The 19,160-nt window shown below is 41.3% G+C and overlaps 1 protein-coding gene across 10 annotated transcripts in view; it reads right to left on the bottom strand.

Annotated features, from left to right (window-relative positions):
• Nucleotides 1-2,335: 2,335 nt before the first annotated feature.
• LOC137410816 (E3 ubiquitin-protein ligase Midline-1) overlaps nucleotides 2,336-19,160 on the bottom strand; it is a 99,106-nt gene continuing 82,281 nt past the window's right edge. For 3 of the 10 annotated variants that reach the window (XM_078770365.1, XM_078770364.1, XM_078770366.1), the window contains exons 7-8: nucleotides 13,911-13,970; nucleotides 2,875-6,211 (exon numbers count right to left, since the gene is read on the bottom strand). In XM_078770365.1, coding sequence (XP_078626491.1) covers nucleotides 5,370-6,211; nucleotides 13,911-13,970 — 902 coding nt within the window. In that variant the 3' untranslated portion in view covers nucleotides 2,875-5,369. Of the gene's footprint in view, nucleotides 6,212-13,033; nucleotides 13,179-13,910; nucleotides 13,971-19,160 lie in introns of those variants that run through there. The other 7 variants (XR_013621893.1, XR_013621894.1, XM_078770367.1 and 4 more) reach the window with 6 other exon arrangements.

The raw sequence follows: 19,160 nt of genomic DNA, 5'->3' as shown, positions 1-19,160 counted from the left end.
ATAAATTCGTCGTGAAAAGAAAATTGATGACGTCACATGGTAGCCATATTTTTTACAACTTAGCCCGTAGTACTGTGCTGTCTGGAACAGGGTTTGTCTGTCCTACTGATGTATGTATGTATGTCCCTCAAAAACGTCCACCAATCAGAGCTGAGGATCTGGTCACATGACAGGCGGACAGCAGATCCTGCACTCAGCAGATCCAAGCCCAGCTACGCCGTTGTTAGACTATCAGGCTTGTTTTTTCACAAGTCCATTCAAAAAATGCTATTTTAGCAACAATAATGGAATTAGATGAGAGGCATTAAAATATTTGACATTGTGTCATCCAAAAAAATAGCAACGATTATAATGTTCCTGGTAGGAAACCAACTGACGCCCCACCAATCGATCCAATTATAAATTTTGTGCTGCTTCTTCTCCGCGTCCCCCCACCAATTCAACAGGGGAGGAGGGGGAGGTGGAGTCGGGGAAATTCAAAATTGACAGAAAATCAAAAGGAAAGATAAGAGAGAAAGGGGAGAAGTTTCGGAGGAGAATCGAGAGCATGAAAGGACAGTTCAGTGAAGTTTAAGTTCAAGCAGGGGCTCGCCAACTTAGTGGGGAATGGGGTGGGGGTAGACGGAATGCGGAGGGGTGAAGAGGAAAAATTCCACCATCTTTGCGTATGTAATATTTAGATGATTTTGTGTCCGTGGGATGGAGCTCGACATAAAACATGAATTACAGGACTATTGAAGGTCGAAATAAAACTGTTTTATAAGCCAAGTACAATTGTAGGAGGTTAAGAACATTCAAGGATTAAACAAATTCCGTTTTGTGAAGTTTATTGTACCAAATCAACATTGAGCAGACTTGTGAAATTAATTTAAATTGAAGACAAAGGCCAATTTCCTAGAAATTGATGTATTCTATTATGACTTGTAACATACCCCGGGAGGGGTGCTATGCCATCATCTATCTATAATTTCACTAATCTCTGTGTGTGTGTGTGTGTGTCTGTGTGTATGTCTGTGACCGCTGTTTCTCGACAACCACGGGTCCGATATACTTGAAACTTGCCAGGTATATTGCTGGGGACCCGAGGATGTGCCTTTTCAAGGTTTCATATTAATCGGACAAGTAGTTAGCGAGCTATGTCCAAAAAACGATTCAACCAATCAGAGAGCAGCGAGCTATCACGTGTGCCGAACGTGGCGAACAGACTCTGCCTCGGACGGCACATTTGAGAGCGTATTCATTTATTTCACGTTGGCAAACTATGTTGGCGCTATGTTGGCGTTAAACTATGTTTTAAAACTAATTAAAACTACTTTGCGATTCATCGTAACTGCGATTCGTAACTGCCGTTCGCTTTGGCTTTGCGAATGGACCAAACCATTTCATGTAAATAGAGGGGGGGGATTGTCACCGTACTCGCAAGCCGTTCGCTTTGGCTTTGCGAATGGACCAAACCATTTCATGTAAATAGAGGGGGGGGATATAATTTTAGATATATATATAGTACGGGCATGCCCTAGTCTATCTATAATTCCAGTAATCTCTGTGTGTGTGTGTGTGTCTGTGTGTTTGTCTGTGACCGCTGTTTCTCGACAACCACGGGTCCGATATACTTGAAACTTGCCAGGTATATTGCTGGGGACCTGAGGATGTGCCTTTTCAAGGTTTCATATTAATCGGACAAGTAGTTACCGAGCTATGGCGATTTAGCCGTTCGCCGTTCGCTTTGGCTTTGCGAATGGACCAAACCATTTCATGTAAATAGAGGGGGGGGGGTTTCTACCGTACTCGCAAGCCGTTCGCTTTGGCTTTGCGAATGGACCAAACCATTTCATGTAAATAGAGGGGGGGGATTGTCACCGTACTCGCAAGCCGTTCGCTTTGGCTTTGCGAATGGACCAAACCATTTCATGTAAATAGAGGGGGGGGATATAATTTTAGATATATATATATAGTACGGGCATGCCCTAGTATTAATAAAGAGAGAATGGGGGTCCCCCTGTACCCCTGTAGGGATGTTTTTTTTTTAACCCATAAAACACCCTGCCCACACCCCAATAATAACCAGTTTTCAACTCATATCCAGCGATTCAGGAGGGGAGTTGGGGGCAGGAGCAGGGAGGGGGGGGGGGGGGTCGAGAATTAAAATGAGCAAAAACCAGAGACTTCTCAAATTACAGTATGATTGTAAATAAGCTATCATTCACAAGCTTGATAAATCATGATCACCAAATCGATAAATCATAATCACAAAATCGATAAATCATAATCACAAAATCGATAAATCATAATCACAAAATCGATAAATCATAATCACAAAATCGATAAATCATGATCGCCAAATCGATAAATCATAATCACAAAATCGATAAATCATGATCACCAAATCGATAAATCATAATCACAAAATCGATAAATCATGATCACCAAATCGATAAATCATGATCACCAAATCGATAAATCATAATCACAAAATCGATAAATCATTATAATCACGAAATTGAGTTGGCAGAATGGCCTAGACTAGAGGTATGAACCCGATTGTCTAAGCTGTCTAGTCTGGGTTCGTTTCTCGACCCAGCTACAAACTGTCATTCTGGTGTTTCACAGGCAGGGTGAGACATCAGTGTGTGTGCCGTCCTTCGGATGGACGTTAAACTGGGCGTCACGTCTGCTAATGTCAGTTGGTGGACGGTAAAGATCCCACGGTGTCCTTCACGAAGAGTAGGCGAGCTATCGCCGAGACGCTGGAGCAAATTACAAATTAACGCCCGAACATAGAGGGGCACTGCATCATTTGTACAGTTCTACCCTCGGCTAATGATGCTACTCGCAGCTATGCGCTGCATAAAAAGGAGACGAAGAAGAAGAGGATAATAATGAAGAAATTTATAAATCGTAATCACCAAATGCATATATCATAACCACAGTCACCATAAATCGTAATCACCATGACAATCACCATAAATCATAATCTCAATCACCATCACCACCACAATCACCATAAATCATAATCACCATAAATCATAATCTCAATCACCATCACCACCACAATCACCATAAATCATAATCACCATAAATCATAGTCTCAATCACCATTACCACCACAATCACCATAAATCATAATCACCATAAATCATAATCTTGATCACAATCACCATAAATCATAATCTCCACACAATCACCATCACCATAAATCATAATCTCCATCGCAATCACCATAAATCATAATCTCCATCACAATCACCATAAATCATAATCTCCATCACAATCACCATAAATCATAATCTCCATCGCAATCACCATAAATCATAATCTCCATCGCAATCACCATAAATCATAATCTCCATCGCAATCACCATAAATCATAATCTCCATCGCAATCACCATAAATCATAATCTCCATCGCAATCACCATAAATCATCATCTCCATCGCAATCACCATAAATCATAATCTCCATCACAATCACCATAAATCATAATCTCCATCGCAATCACCATAAATCATAATCTCCATCGCAATCACTCATAAATCATAATCTCCATCGCAATCACCATGAATCATAATCTCCATCGCAATCACCATAAATCATAATCTCCATCGCAATCACCATAAATCATAATCGCAATCACCATAAATCATCATCTCCATCGCAATCACCATAAATCATAATCTCCATCGCAATCACCATAAATCATAATCTCCATCGCAATCACCATAAATCATAATCTCCATCGCAATCATCATAAATCATAATCTCCATCACAATCACCATAAATCATAATCTCCATCGCAATCACCATAAATCATAATCTCCATCGCAATCACCATAAATCATAATCTCCATCGCAATCACCATAAATCATAATCTCCATCGCAATCACCATAAATCATAATCTCCATCGCAATCACCATAAATCATAATCTCCATCGCAATCACCATAAATCATAATCTCCATCGCAATCACCATAAATCATAATCTCCATCGCAATCACCATAAATCATAATCTCCATCGCAATCACCATAAATCATCATCTCCATCGCAATCACCATAAATCATAATCTCCATCGCAATCACCATAAATCATAATCTCCATCGCAATCACCATAAATCATAATCTCCATCGCAATCACCATAAATCATAATCTCCATCGCAATCACCATAAATCATAATCTCCATCGCAATCACCATAAATCATCATCTCCATCGCAATCACCATAAATCATCTCCATCGCAATCACCATAAATCATAATCTCCATCGCAATCACCATAAATCATAATCCCAATCACCATAAATCATAATCTCCATCGCAATCACCATAAATCATAATCGCAATCACCATAAATCATAATCTCCATCGCAATCACCATAAATCATAATCTCCATCGCAATCACCATAAATCATAATCTCCAGCGCAATCACCATAAATCATAATCTCCATCGCAATCACCATAAATCATAATCTCCATCGCAATCACCATAAATCATAATCTCCATCGCAATCACCATAAATCATAATCTCCATCGCAATCACCATAAATCATAATCTCCATCGCAATCACCATAAATCATAATCTCCATCACAATCACCATAAATCATAATCTCCATCGCAATCACCATAAATCATAATCTCCATCGCAATCACCATAAATCATAATCTCCATCGCAATCACCATAAATCATAATCTCCATTGCAATCACCATAAATCATAATCTCCATAAATCATAATCTCCATCGCAATCACCATAAATCATAATCTCCATCGCAATCACCATAAATCATAATCTCCATCGCAATCACCATAAATCATAATCTCCATCGCAATCACCATAAATCATAATCTCCATCGCAATCACCATAAATCATAATCTCCATCGCAATCACCATAAATCATAATCTCCATCGCAATCACCATAAATCATAATCTCCATCGCAATCACCATAAATCATAATCTCCATCGCAATCACCATAAATCATAATCTCAATCGCAATCACCATAAATCATAATCTCCATCACAATCACCATCACCATAACAATCACCATAAATCATAATCTCCATCGCAATCACCATAAATCATAATCTCCATCGCAATCACCATCACCATAACAATCACCATCACAATCACCATAAATCATAATCTCCATCGCAATCACCATAAATCATAATCTCCATCGCAATCACCATCACCATAACAATCACCATCACAATCACCATAAATCATAATCACCATCACAATCACCATCACAATCACCATAAATCATAATCACCATCACCATAACAATCACCATCACAATCACCATAAATCATAATCTCCATCACAATCACCATAACAATCACCATAAATCATAATCTGCATCACAAGGAGCAGAACTGCACGGAACCAGCACCATTATCATGACCATATTTCCTAGCGACTGCCATGGACACAGATCTTGAACGGAGGGGTACCTTGGTTCGTCTGCCATGCTGCGCATCCCCGAAACACGTAAACCCTCCCACACCGGAATCCAAGAAGAACCCGATAGCGGGTTTAACAGGTTCCTTGAAGTTCCCCTTGAACACATGCAGGACCCGCAAGTCCCAGAAACACCTCATCTCTCCCTCTTCGCAATCCAAGAAGAACCCTAACCGTTTGGGATTGACCTGCTTGGACAGAGGCACCTCATCAAAATAAATGATATTTTTGCAAATGGGATTCACCGTCCCGGACAGAGCGGTACATTGGTTGTTGTGCCATGCTGAGTATCCGTTATTATTTTTCTCGACACACCACGACTCGGGATTCTCTCCCAAACGACAATTTTTCCCTTTCCCTTCCTGACACATGGACTCACAAATGCTCGAAGCTCCAAGTTGTGAGGAATTCTGGAAAACGTTCATTCCCTCAATCATATTGCAATCAAATTCCAACCCCGTTGTCATCCCACGATGAGACTCCCTTGACTCTCCCCCTTTACGCCCCATGGAGTTTAAAGCGACTCCGACTCTGCACCGACGACATGAACTCAGGTCGACCTCCCAGTAGTGACGGCCCGATGAGAAACTCTCAGAGGAGAGAACTTGAACCCAGAAATCAAACCGATCAGGATGTTCCGGGTATTGTTGGACGGTCCTGGTTAAGGTCGCCGTCCTGAGGTCCTCGGAGATGAGGATCAATGGATGCGCAGAGTTTGCGTCCAGACTTGGGAGTCGACCATCTACAGACACACAGATCCGCAGCCTTTGTTAGACAAAAGGGCAGAAATGCAAACACGTTTATCTCTTCAAAACGTTTCTTTTTAACAATTCACTTAAATTATCAAACAAACCCACATTATTTTCACTTGTGCTTCAACCGCTTTAGTTAAAAAAAATTGACAAACCTAACAATTTGCTTCACATCTTGGGAAGGGGTGATAGGAACATCAACATTTTATCTGTTGCTCGCCATGAAGATCCCAAAATAACAAAGACTGGAAAGCCGGCTGTCTCATCTCTATGCAAGTTGTGAAGGTGAAATATTCCATGATATCTTCAGGAACCACGAGGTGATTTTGTGGGAAAACCTGAATCTTTGTTTATCAAAAACGAAATCTGGTGGAAGAGCTGTATTGATGTATCGGGTAAAGTATTGTTATGTTTGTGGGGTAGTTATTACTGTAGTACATGTAGAATGAATAAATTAGCATGCTCCAAATGTCCTGGAATAGAAGAACCACCACCATTTTTTTAATGTTATTTTTTTGGGGATACAGAATCGAGGCTCGTGAAAGAGCTAACATTTATTTCACAAACAAATCAAACAGACAAACAAAATATACAAAAAGAGGGAGCGGAAGACAAGATGGGGAGAGAAGGGGAAGCACACAAACACAACATTTGAGAGCAGGGACATCGAGAGATGTGTGGGAGGGAGAGGGCTTGGGGGGAGGAGGCGTGGGAAGGGGGGGGGGGGGGTGGGAGAAGTATAAAACACAAGGACACCAAGGACTTTCAGGACAGAAGTTGGTATTTCAAAAAGTGGATTTGGGGTGAAATTAGTGGGGGTAGAAAAGATCAAGGTTTTGGATGGGGGAAGATAAGAGATGGTGGTGAACAGCTGTTTTAAAGACCTGGAGGGAGGAGTGGGATTGAAGAGAGTGAGGGAGTTTGTTCCAGAGGCGGGAGAAAAGAGGAATGAAGGAGTGAAGGTGAGCAGAGAGTCTTGATTTTGGCAGTTTAACCATGAGAGGGTTGTAGGCAGATCTTGTGCGACCTGTCGGAATATTTGGGGGACAGAGCCCAGAGAGAGCTGGGGGGGCAAGGCCGGAGAGGAGTCGGTAGAAGACGAAAAGACCACCAACCTGCCTGCTGCGAGTGAGTGAAAGGCCCTTGGAGTTAACTTCATCGCGGGAGATTTCCAATTCCACCATGTAATAAGTAGTAATGTTATTTAGTCGTTTGTCACGCAAGAGTGAACAATTGTGGCCATACGAGGATGGCCCTTGTGTTAACTAGTTGTAGGGATTATGTTAACTACTACCTTGTTTGTCAAACCTCTGTAATTTACATCCCTCGTCCCTGATGGCACGGCATTAGACACGTATAGCAGGAATTGCCCATTAACTGCTTTAAATAACAATAAAAACAAACAGGAAGCCAGTTCTGAGCACTGCTGATGGCATGGCAACCAGCTACATCACCACAGGGTGAGGCAGGCCGAAAGCCACACCTCGAGGAGACACCATTGGTCAGGGTTTTGATTGACAGGCGGACTGTGTCACAAAGGCGGACTGCGTCATGAAGGTGGACTGCGTGTTGAGTGGTGGAGAGCTGAGCCTGTGGTGTTGGCCTGCGGGGATTGGGGGAGAAGCACCGATGACGTGAGAGGTTGGCCGAGAAAAGAATGAGCTGATGGACTTTTGTCCTGCTTGGTTCTGGGCTTTGGTGGGAGATGGCTGTGCGCTGACATTTCTCTCTTCATCGCAGCGGCCGTGTTCCGAGACCTTGCTGGCGGTCGTAAAGAGGCAGAGCATCAAGAACGAAGAGCCGCGGTTTCCGTACCGAATTCGTGAGGACGGGCACGGCTGGGGAGCGGGCTGCACGCCTGCTCGTTCGCCTCGCGCGGGAGGCCTTCATCGAGGCCTTCTTCCCACCAAGGCAGAAGCAGCATAGGGCCTGCGCGCTCGGGGCCTGACATCACTGACGAGATACCGATCCGAATCAAGTCCTCACAATTAAATTACACCATTATTTTCCAGTTATTTTTACATTCCCCTTTGTCTGTGTTTAGGTCTGGTGTGGAGGATCCCATAGGAATTTAGTTGTACCGTCGTGCTTTTCTTGTTCTCAGTATATTTGACGAACACCTTGGAGTAACAGTTTGTTCGGCTATCCGTTCCTCGGAGAGATTTTAATTGCCAGGAACGCGACTATCATGGAGCATGTTACATTTCCTTTGTTTATATTTTTTGTTGAATTCCATAATGGGAACTTCACTTTGGATTGTCTTGTGAAAAATACATTTTCCATGTTTTTCCTTCCTGTCGGTCACACTGCTTATTGTCTTTGGATAATTTTATCTTCGTGTCTGTCCCAGTTTCCGAACAAGTGAAAGTGAAGGTTAAAACAATCTCTGCTTGTCTGGTTGCGTTTGTGATTGCTCAATATCTGCGCCTATTTCTCAATATCTTGTAGGTTCACACCCAGTTCCCTTGAGATGTGTTGTTGTTGTTTTAAAGCTCCAGAAAGAGGCTCTCGGAACTCTCTCTCAAACAAGCCCGCAGCACGGAAACAACCGATTGATCACCCAAGAATGACCCATTGACCCAGCCAGAGATCTCCCACATCTAGGATGGTGTGCCGCGCCTTCCCGCCATGTGCCCTTTAGGGCCACGCCAGAGTTAGGTAGAGGGAGAGGTAGAGGGAGAGAGGGAAGAGGGAAAGGGCCGGTCCCATGCGGACCGATCAACACTCGGACCGTAACAGCGCTGCCCTGACGAATCCGGGCAGCAGAGAAGAATGGGGAAGATTTGACCCCCAACTTGAGTTGGGGGGTACAACCACCATGAAGAGGCGTCCCTGATAGTTGTCCTTGAAAGGTGTTGTTGTTGTTGTTGTTGTTGCAGTTCTCTCAAACAAACCCGCGGCACGGAGACAGCCGATCAATCTCACAGGGGCGACCCAGAGATCCCCCACATCCAGGATAGTGTACCATCCCCACAACGAAGAGGCATCTCCAATAGTATGTCCCTTGAGATGTGTTGTGCAGACAGGTGAGGCTCCTCGTGCTGGACCATAGTCTGCACTGCTCTTCTATGAGTGACGACTTTTTCATACGAAAAAAATACTCATACGTTTATTAACGGAATGAGGAATAAAGGGAGAACATTTACAAAATTTTACGAAATTATTTCATTACTACTCTCAGATTTACAAGAATTTTATAATCAACATGAACGTTTGATTATGTAATTAAGCACCGATTACAATCCAAACAAATAATTACAAAGGTAATTTAAATTAAAATCTCCAACCAATAATTCATAATAAGAAATATGTTGAGCATGGCACAATACTTGCGAAATCCAAATAAACAGTTGCCATGGAAACAGCAGTTTGGCAATTTCGAAAAAATTTAACCTATCAAATGCTTACATGATTGATTGTTATGCAAAATACATTTGGCTGATACATTTCTTTAACTGCGACGTAATAGTTGTTTTGCCTGTTTCAGATGGCCTTGACCTTGACTTTTCCCAAACTTTGATGAACTTTTACACACAAATACAAGACATACATACAAATAAACTGTGCCAGTTTCCATTTGACATATTGAAAAATTGAGACAAGCACAGATACATTCAAAGTACACCGCCCCCATGCCAAATAAATAAATAACATCCTCATGCGCGGCATTGCCGGAGCGCCCAGCAATACCGCCATGCAGCACATAAAGACGGTATTGGGAGGGAGAGGTGTACAATAATTGATTGATTAATTGCATAATTAAAATCAATAAACAATTATTGTAAAATATTTTCTTAATCAATTGGCCAATAGCATACCTAAACCAGCAGTGCTTCACCCGAAGCTGTAACTTTTTGGAAATTAATTAAATAAGGCATTAATCGGGGAAAAAATGGATTAATCAATAAATAATTAATCGATTATTTCATTAATCAATAAATCAAAAATACCCTTTACAGTCAAATCACTTGGTCACTATCATGTCCAAATATCAGCTTCCTATCTCAAAAGGTGCCTGAGATATTGCCCAGATGAGAAACAAAATAAACAAGTTCTTAATTAATCGATAATAATTAAATAACTAATCAATTAACTGATTAATTTAAAAAACAAAAAATACCGTTTTTGACAAAGTACTTGCTCACTATTGTGCTGAAATTTCAGCTTCCTAGCTCAGAGGATTGCTGAGATATCGCCCGGACAAACAAGAAAACAAGAAACCAGAGTGAAAACTGAGTACTGTACTCCCTTTCAGAGGGCTTCATTGCCGGGCCCCCTTCTGTGCCCGGCAATGACGTCATGCAGCGCCTGGAGGTAGAATAGGAAAGGAGCGGTGTACAATACTAGAAAAGGTGCCTGGCGTTGCCGCGTAATGCAGAGTCGCTTCGTGATGGGAATGTGAAGAGAGGGGTGGGGAAGACTTACGAGGGGGGAAACTGAGGAGGGGCAGACAGAGAGGAGGGGGTGGGGGGTTGGAGGAGAGAGGAGCATAGAGAACAAAGTTTAAACATGCCCAAACACACAGTTTTCATTCTTGCAATCCCTTGGAGGTCGAGAGCTATGCATGCAAAGTTTGGGGCCTCTAGGTTTCATGGTTTGGGGTTTATGGAGGAGACGAATGGGATGATGGATGGACAAACACACTCTTTTATTATTATAGATGGCAATAATAAAAGCTTTTTTTAATGTCCAATTTGATTATAATGTGATGAAATTGTTGCTATACAGTAGAAACATGTCAAAACGGATTTCAAAACAAAACTCATTTTTGGAGAACCAGTTCAATGACCTAATATACCTTGGTGACCTTTTTTTTTTTTACGTTGTGTCCTGATCCGTTCTGTGTTCTATCTATTCCATGAGCCTTCACTATGTACTGCATACAAAAAAAGACTTTAAAATGGTATGTGATGACTTCCCAGCATATTTAAAAAGGACAAAGCGTGGAAAAGCAACCATTGTGCAGGATTTGCTGGGCTTAATGGCCTATGCCTGTGTTGAATTTCTCTTCATTCATTCTTGTTTGATGTACACCGTTCCTTTCCTATGCCATCTCCAGGCGCTGCATGACGTCAACGCAGGGCACCGAAGGGGGGTTTATTGGGGCGATATCTCAACCATCCTTTGAGCAATAAAGCTGAAATTTCGGCAAAATAATGAGCGAGTACTTTGGCAAAAACGTGATTTTTTGTTTTTGGATGAATTAATAAATAAATAAATAAATTGATTAATTAAGTACTCATTTATTTCCTTTCTCTTCTGGCCAATATCTCAGGCACCTTTTGTACTAGCAAGCTGATATTCGGACACGACAGTGACCAAGTGATGTGGCTATAAAGGATATTTTTGATTTATTGATCAATTATTCGATTAGTTATTTATTGATTAGTCAATTAATCAATTATTTATTTACTTTTTTCGATAAATGACATTTAATTAATTTTCAAAAAATTACAGCTTCAAATGAAACACTGGTGGTTGAGGTATGCTATTAGCCAATTGATTAAGAAAATATTTACGATTAGTGTTTATTGATTTTAATTACCCAATTAATCAATCACTTATTGTACACCTCTCCTTACCAATTGCGTTTCTATGTGCTGCATGGCGGTATTGTTGGGGGAAGCAATGCCGCATGCTGGAGGGTGTTATTTATTTATTTGGCATGGGGGCGGTGTACTTTGAATGTATTTCTACTTGTCTTTTATATATTTCACTCTTTTTTTCTCTCTTTCTTTTTGTATCTCTCTAAGGAGAAGTGAATTCTTGCAGAAGGTTTTCTGCAAGGCTCACTTGGCTATGCCTGGGTGGGTTTGAGGGTTGTGGAGTAGCGACTGAATCCCGAATCCTATCCAGGCTCCTCCTGATCACTCCCTCTTTGCTCTTTACTTATTCAGGTTCCTGCTGATGACTCCAATGGAGTATTTGGTCTTACATTTGATTGACTGAATGTGAGGAATCTCATATATTTTAAGCGGTACAGGTTAAGAAATGTGTGGGCCCATTGAGGAATAGCACAGGGAGAGTGGTTAGCGATGAAAGTGAGATGGCTGGATTATTAAATAGTGATTTTGCTTCAACATTTACATAAGAACAGTCAGGAGAAGTACCAATAGCTGACATAATCTATCTAAGGGGTGATTAAGGTCTTCTTGAGGAGATCCAAGTAAGAGTGGAGGAAATAAAGAAACAGCTAGGAAAGCTAAGACAAGATAGAGCTCCAGGACCAGATAATATTGTTATGTTTGTAAGGGGGGAGGGGTAATCACCTTAGAAATGCACAGATCGGTATGCTCCGTGTTCGGGTGGGGGAGGGGTAATCACCTTAGAACAGTAGAAATGCACAGCTCGGTATGCTCCGTGTTCGGGTAGTTAGCCATTTTGATGTATTAAGTAGGGAAATGTTAGTTCGAGAATTGTCCTGTTTAAATGTGCATCATTGTTACGTGCTCCCCCCCCCCCCCCCCCCAACCCCCGGTACCTTCGAGCCCCGAGAGGAGTCACGGCAGAAAGATGTGTTATTCTGTATGTCGAAGATCAATGGTGAAGCCACACCAATTGTTACCAACAAACAAATATTGTATTAAGATCACACAAGAATAACAGTACAACAACAATAGTAATCAATTGTACAACCAATATATATATTTCCTACAATGGTACCATCAGGTTTGTACAATATAACTCACTGTGCTCCAAGTGAGCGAAAAGAAGAACATTCCCCAATGTCTCTATTCCGGCATCAAGCCCAAGTCGATCCGCTCCAGCGATCGTCAGAACGATGTCCAATCGAAACCAGAATCCCGCTCGGATGACAGCCACAGTCACGCAGCCAAAGCTGCGCAAAGGCGCCCTCAAGGCGACGGGGAAATCCAAAGGCGCCCTCCTGGCGACTGAGAAATCCCACCCTCGGGTATGGACGTTTCACGGCTCCAAATCAGCGAACCGCAGATTTACCTTCAAAATCCACGTTACACACACACACACACCAGATAAACGTCTGGAGGCGGTGAAATTGGTTGAAGCGAAGTGAAAAAAACCTTGTGTGACGCGCAAAGCGCGTGAGTCAAAATGGCCGACGGTCCGTTCTCGAGGCGCAACGGCCCGACAATGATTTTCCTCGGAATCAACCGCCAAAACCTGACATGCAGGTTAATCTGTCACAGCGATAACAACTCTGTCGCAAGAATCCCTTTCCCGGGAAACCCGAAGTTCACTAGTGACCTCCGTTCGTCAACGTGTGCTCCAGACCTCAAAGCAGCTAGGCTTCTTCCCCGACTCACTCGCTCCGCCTTCTTTTCCTCCTCTTTAGCCTCGTCGTCGTCCGGTTCCGGTTTCATTTAAAACATTAACTTTTTTTACATTTTGAAAATAGTAACCTCTATCTCCCTTAAACGACAACAATAATAGTACATGGAATGAAAAATGTTTACAGTGGATGAAAACCACAACAACGGAAGTGACAAATCCATAACAATCGTATGAAGGATGATGCGTTGTTCATCAAGTAGCCAGGGTTTAACGTGAATGACCTGCATGTAAAACCTTCTGTAACACTCTGGGTGGAGGACTAATAAGAAGAGATACATGGAAGGACGAAGCATATAAGGATTCCATTAATCAAACTTCCTTGGTATATTCCATTCTCTTAAAATTCCCATCATCCTCCTTCCATTTCTCTTCACTTACAAAGACTTCTCAAGGTGCTCCACTCAAACTTGTCCATTTCTGGATGCTCCACCGGCTCCTCTGTGGAAATCAGCAAAGATTAATAAACACGACAAGCTGTTTAATTACAGTACATCGTTTTATTTTTCACAACAATTACTTCCTGCGTTTTACAACAACATTTAAGAACACATGCGGAATAGAAACAGCAGATCTCTCAGTTTTAATGGAGCTTCTTTGATGCACAATACAACTGACAAGGCACTGTACTGTCCTGCACTGTACTGCAGAGCATTTTATCATACTATACTGTAGTATAGTCACTGTACTAGCTATACTTTACTACATGGTACTATACTATACTACACATACTGTATGACTGTACCATTCCACACTATAACTATACAACAGGTGCTGTACCACAATAATGTACCACTGTACTACACAGTACTGTTTCACATTGTACTCTTACTATACTGTATTGTGCTTTGCTACACTGTTATGTACTATGAGCCATCTCTACTGCATTATCACCACAACACAGCCCAGAGCCTGAGCCTGAGCTGGAACCAGGATAAGGTTGAGGAGCTGAAACTCAGGTTTGTGCCAATCTTGAACAAAGAGGAAAGCAAAAAACAGTTGAATCTGGATCCAAACTGATTCATTGTACAGGTAAATCTTTCATGGGAAATTGATATTACCCTTTGTCAAAATAATCTGTTGATTGCTCTTTTGTACAGTCACGTGAAAAACTAAGTACACCCCATGTAAAGTTTTGACTTTTTCAACATATTTCAACATACAGCAATTTGATCTTCATTTCAACAATATTGAAAGATAAAGGTGATATAATATAACAAATATGATGAAACATTTACATTTTGTAGTCCATTGTATAATTTAAATAAACATAAATGCAAATTTCGCATGTGGAAAAAGTAAGTACACCCCTACATTTATCACTACTTCAAATACCTAAAATTAGAATCAGGTACACCAGCTCAGGTGCAAATGATTAGAACATCGTTAGAGAGGATCTTGGAGGAACCTGTCTTATTTAAACCTGAGACATTTCGTTTGGTTTCCTCTTTGTTGTTGAAGTGTGTGGCGTCACCATGCCTAGATCAAAAGAGCTCTCTGAAGCCTTCAGAAAGAAGGTTATAGATGCCGAGGAGTCTGGGAAGGGATTTAAAAAGATCTCCAAACAATTTGAAATCAATCATTCGACTGTCCGGAAGATCATCTACAAGTGGAGAAGATTCCAAACAACTGCCAACTTGTTCAGGCCAGGCCGCCCCAGCAAGTTCAGCCCGAGAGCAGACCGCAAGATGCTGAAAGAAGTCTCGAAGAACCCCAGAATGTCATCACGGGACCTACAGGTAGCTCTTGCCAGTGTTGATGTCAAAGTGCACGAGTCTACCATTAGAAAGAGGCTGCACAAATTTGATCTACATGGGAGGTGTGCCAGGAGGAAACCTTTGCTGTCCAGAAAGAACATCAGGACAAGACTAACGTTTGCCAATGAACACCGAGGCAAAGACCAGCACTTCTGGAACAATGTGCTCTGGACAGATGAGTCAAAGGTAGAGCTATTTGGCCACAGTACCAGAAGACATGTTTGGCAAAAACCAACGACAGCATTTGACCACAAGAACCTGATACCAACTGTAAAGCATGGTGGTGGAAATATTATGGTTTGGGGGAGCTTTGCTGCATCAGGGCCTGGGCAGCTCACCATGATAGAATCCACTATGAATTCTTCAATGTACTAGAGGGTGCTTGAGGATAATGTGAGGCCATCTGTCAGAAAGTTGAAGCTCAACCGAAGGTGGACCTTGCAACATGACAATGACCCTAAACATACCAGTAAATCCACCAAGGAATGGCTGAAAAGAAAGAAATGGAGGGTTCTGGAATGACTAAGTCAAAGCCCGGATCTAAATCCCATCGAGATGTTGTGGGGGGATTTGAAACGAGCTGTGCATGCAAGAAACCCCTCAAACATCGCACAGCTGAAAGAATTCTGCATGGAGGATTGGGAAAAAATTTCTCCCAGTCGATGTCAGAGACTGGAGACAGTTATAAGAAACGCCTACTTGAGGTTGTTTCTGCCAAAGGGGGCAATACCACCTATTAGAGCCAAGGGTGTACATACTTTTTCCACAGAAGGAAATGGCATCTCTGTTAATTTTTTGTTGAATAAATTATTGCAGTCATTTTGTAATTGTTTTTTGTTCAATTAGATCACCTTTATCTATAGATACTGTTTAAATGAAGATCAAATATTGATATGTCCGCATATGTTAAAAAGATTTTAAAAAACATTTCATGGGGTGTACTTACTTTTTCCATATGCGAAATTTGCATTTATGTTTATTTAAATTATACAATGGACTACAAGATGTAAATGTTTCATGATATTTGTTATATTATATCACCTTTATCTATCAATATTGTTGAAATGAAGATCAAATAGCTGTATGTTGAAATATGTTGAAAAAGTCAAAACTTTACATGGGGTGTACTTACTTTTTCACGTGACTGTATGTTAAGATGACTGAGAAACAAATTTTTATCAAAAAATATTATCCTTTAACAATATATTTTTGCACCTGTTGCTCTCTGTGTAGGCCGTTACTCAAGTATAACTAGATTTGCAATGACACACTGAGTTGGAGTTGTTTTGCACAAAGTATTTGTATACAGAGTAATATATATTTGTGTACAGCCATGAGTGGCTTCTTGTCCCGGAAACACAACAACAAAAACAAAATGAAAAATCGACAACAAGCACACACAAATGCTCATGCACACTCATAAAACACCAGATTACGTGTGAGTAATACTGAAAAAAAGAGGAGAGCAACCCATCAATGATGTGCCTTGACGTTTATGTTGCTTGAGGTTTGCAAAAAAAATTTTTTTTTAACTCCTCCATCTGACCGTTACATGACCAGAAGCATCCACATGGTGAATAAAAATTGGCACGCACCAGGGCTTGCGGTCTATTGGCCTGAGGAAGCTTGCTGTGAAGCGGGTGAAACGTCGAGTGAGATCGGGTCTGCTCTTGCTTATTTGCTCAAATTTGCGGAGTAGCTGTAGTTTTCTACTTTCTCGTTGGAAGCACCTTCTTTCTTTAAAAATGTATTATCCAAACCGGCCCAATTTTTACCTTTTTTTTTTTACACTAGTGACGGTACCCATCCCCAGTGACAGGAAAAGGTAGCCATGGTGATGGCGAGAATAACCACAGAAAATGACAGTAAGACATTTGTCTGGGGAAATTAAATCCATGCTGTAGTGCCCAACTTCGCCAAAGGTGACGCTATTCAAACCAACTGCAACAGCGAGGAAGTACTGCACACCCCCATCATCTTTCCCGGGGGGGGGGGGGGGGGGGACAAGGGGGGTACCCATCAATGACGGGGGTTCAGGGGTTCATAGATGTCTCACCTGATATGAGCAATTTCCTTTGGAGTGTGTATTGGTAGAAATGGGAATTCATTGTAAATATTCAGTGAGCAGATGTCGCTATGGGTGTAGTTGGTAACCACGACAACCTCATTCCATTCTATCAGCAAAGATTTCCAATCCATACTTGTTGTACCTCTAAAGTACTGCTGAGGAGTGAGGGTGATATTATGAAAGCTCAGCTGGGAATCGGGTTTAGGCATGTTTTGGGCCTACAGTCTGACGGAAGATCACCAAAGTTCATTCCATACCAACCGGTCACGCCCAGTCACCTATCCCTCTCCACATTGTTTCTTCAACTCTGGCCTTCCCCCTCTCTCTATACTCCCCATAGCTTTGCTTTCAGCAATTTCCCATCGCATTTCATTCTGGTTTCCCATTCGATGATTCATAGATCAGTAGTTTCGTTTCACTTTTCAACATCAGTTTTGCTTTGAGATATCAGTTTAGATTCATCATTGCAACTTGTGATGCGACACGAATAGTGCATGGAAAAGGTCGTCAAAACCGATTTCGGGAGGAAATTTTTTACAATTATCTAAGGGGTCTAAAGTTTTTTTTAGGGTCATAAAGTGGTCTTAACTGTTTAAATAATCGAGACTCTTAAAAGGGCCTAGTGGGGTCTTAAAGGTGTCTACGGACGAAAGAGCAAAAGAGTCAAAAGTGTCCAAATAGTCTTAAATTGTCCAAAGGGTCTTAAATTGGCTAAAGGGTCTTAAATTGGCCAAAGCGTCTTAAAAAGTCAATCGGTCTGAAAGGTTTTGAAGAAGGTATACATGTCTCAAAGGGGTTGAAATGGGTATGAAAAGTTCTAAAGAGTGTAAAAGGTCTCAGGGGTCTTTAGGAATCAAAGGGGTGTAAAGGGTCTAAAGAGGTCGAAGGGGGTCCAAGGGTTGTAAAGGGTCTAAACCAGTAATACAGGGTGTAAAGGAGTGAAGCTGTAGTAAAGAAATTACCTCGGGTTCATAAATAAACTAACTTGGGAGTGCAACACGGCAATAACGGGCTAAATGACCCCCTCATCACGGCATAAAACCCCTATTCAGGTACATTGTGGTAAAAATCTGATGGTAGAAAGTTTCGTTGTCATTAACCTTGGGAGCTCAAAGCAGTTTGATCCCAAACAAAGAGCAAAAAAACAACTCACCTTGTTGTTAGGATGAGGTAGTCATTGGAGGTTCACCCGTTGTCAAGTGGAAGTGGCAGTTTGGAGCTGGCATCACGTGGGTCATTTTTTTTCTACAAACTATATTTTCACACTTGAGAGTGATGTTTTTAGATGATCAGTAAAATGACCTTTAAAACGATGTATACGTTGTGTTTGTACTATTTTCGGTTTTTGAATAATTAGCGCATGTGAGAGGTCATGTGACTGATTCTTTCCCGAACTTACCGATCATGGCAATGTCTAAATTAAGAGTTGTTTCTCACATATGGTAACATATTTAATGATCGGAACTCACCAAACGAATTATATCGGTATCCGTGTTGAAAAAAATTGGGCTTTTTATAAAGATTTGTATATATATATATAGTGCATTCAGAAAGTATTCAGACCCCTTCACTTTTTCACATTTTGTTATGTTGCAGCCTTATGCTGAAATCGTTTAAATTCATTTTTCCCCTCATAAATCTCCACTCAATACCCCATAATGACAAAGAGAAAACAGGATTTTAGAAAGATTTGCAAATTTATTAAAAAGAAAAAACTGAAATATCACATTGACATAAGTATTCAGACCCTTTGCTATGACACTTGAAATTTAGCTCAGGTGCCTCCCATTTCTCTTGATCATCTTT

Source organism: Myxine glutinosa, chromosome 1 (assembly GCF_964187855.1).
Source record: "Myxine glutinosa chromosome 1, kmMyxGlut1.1, whole genome shotgun sequence".
In the NCBI taxonomy this organism is placed as follows: domain Eukaryota; kingdom Metazoa; phylum Chordata; class Myxini; order Myxiniformes; family Myxinidae; genus Myxine; species Myxine glutinosa.
Note: the sequence above shows the minus strand (reverse complement) of the source record. Positions and strands in the feature narration are given on the sequence as shown.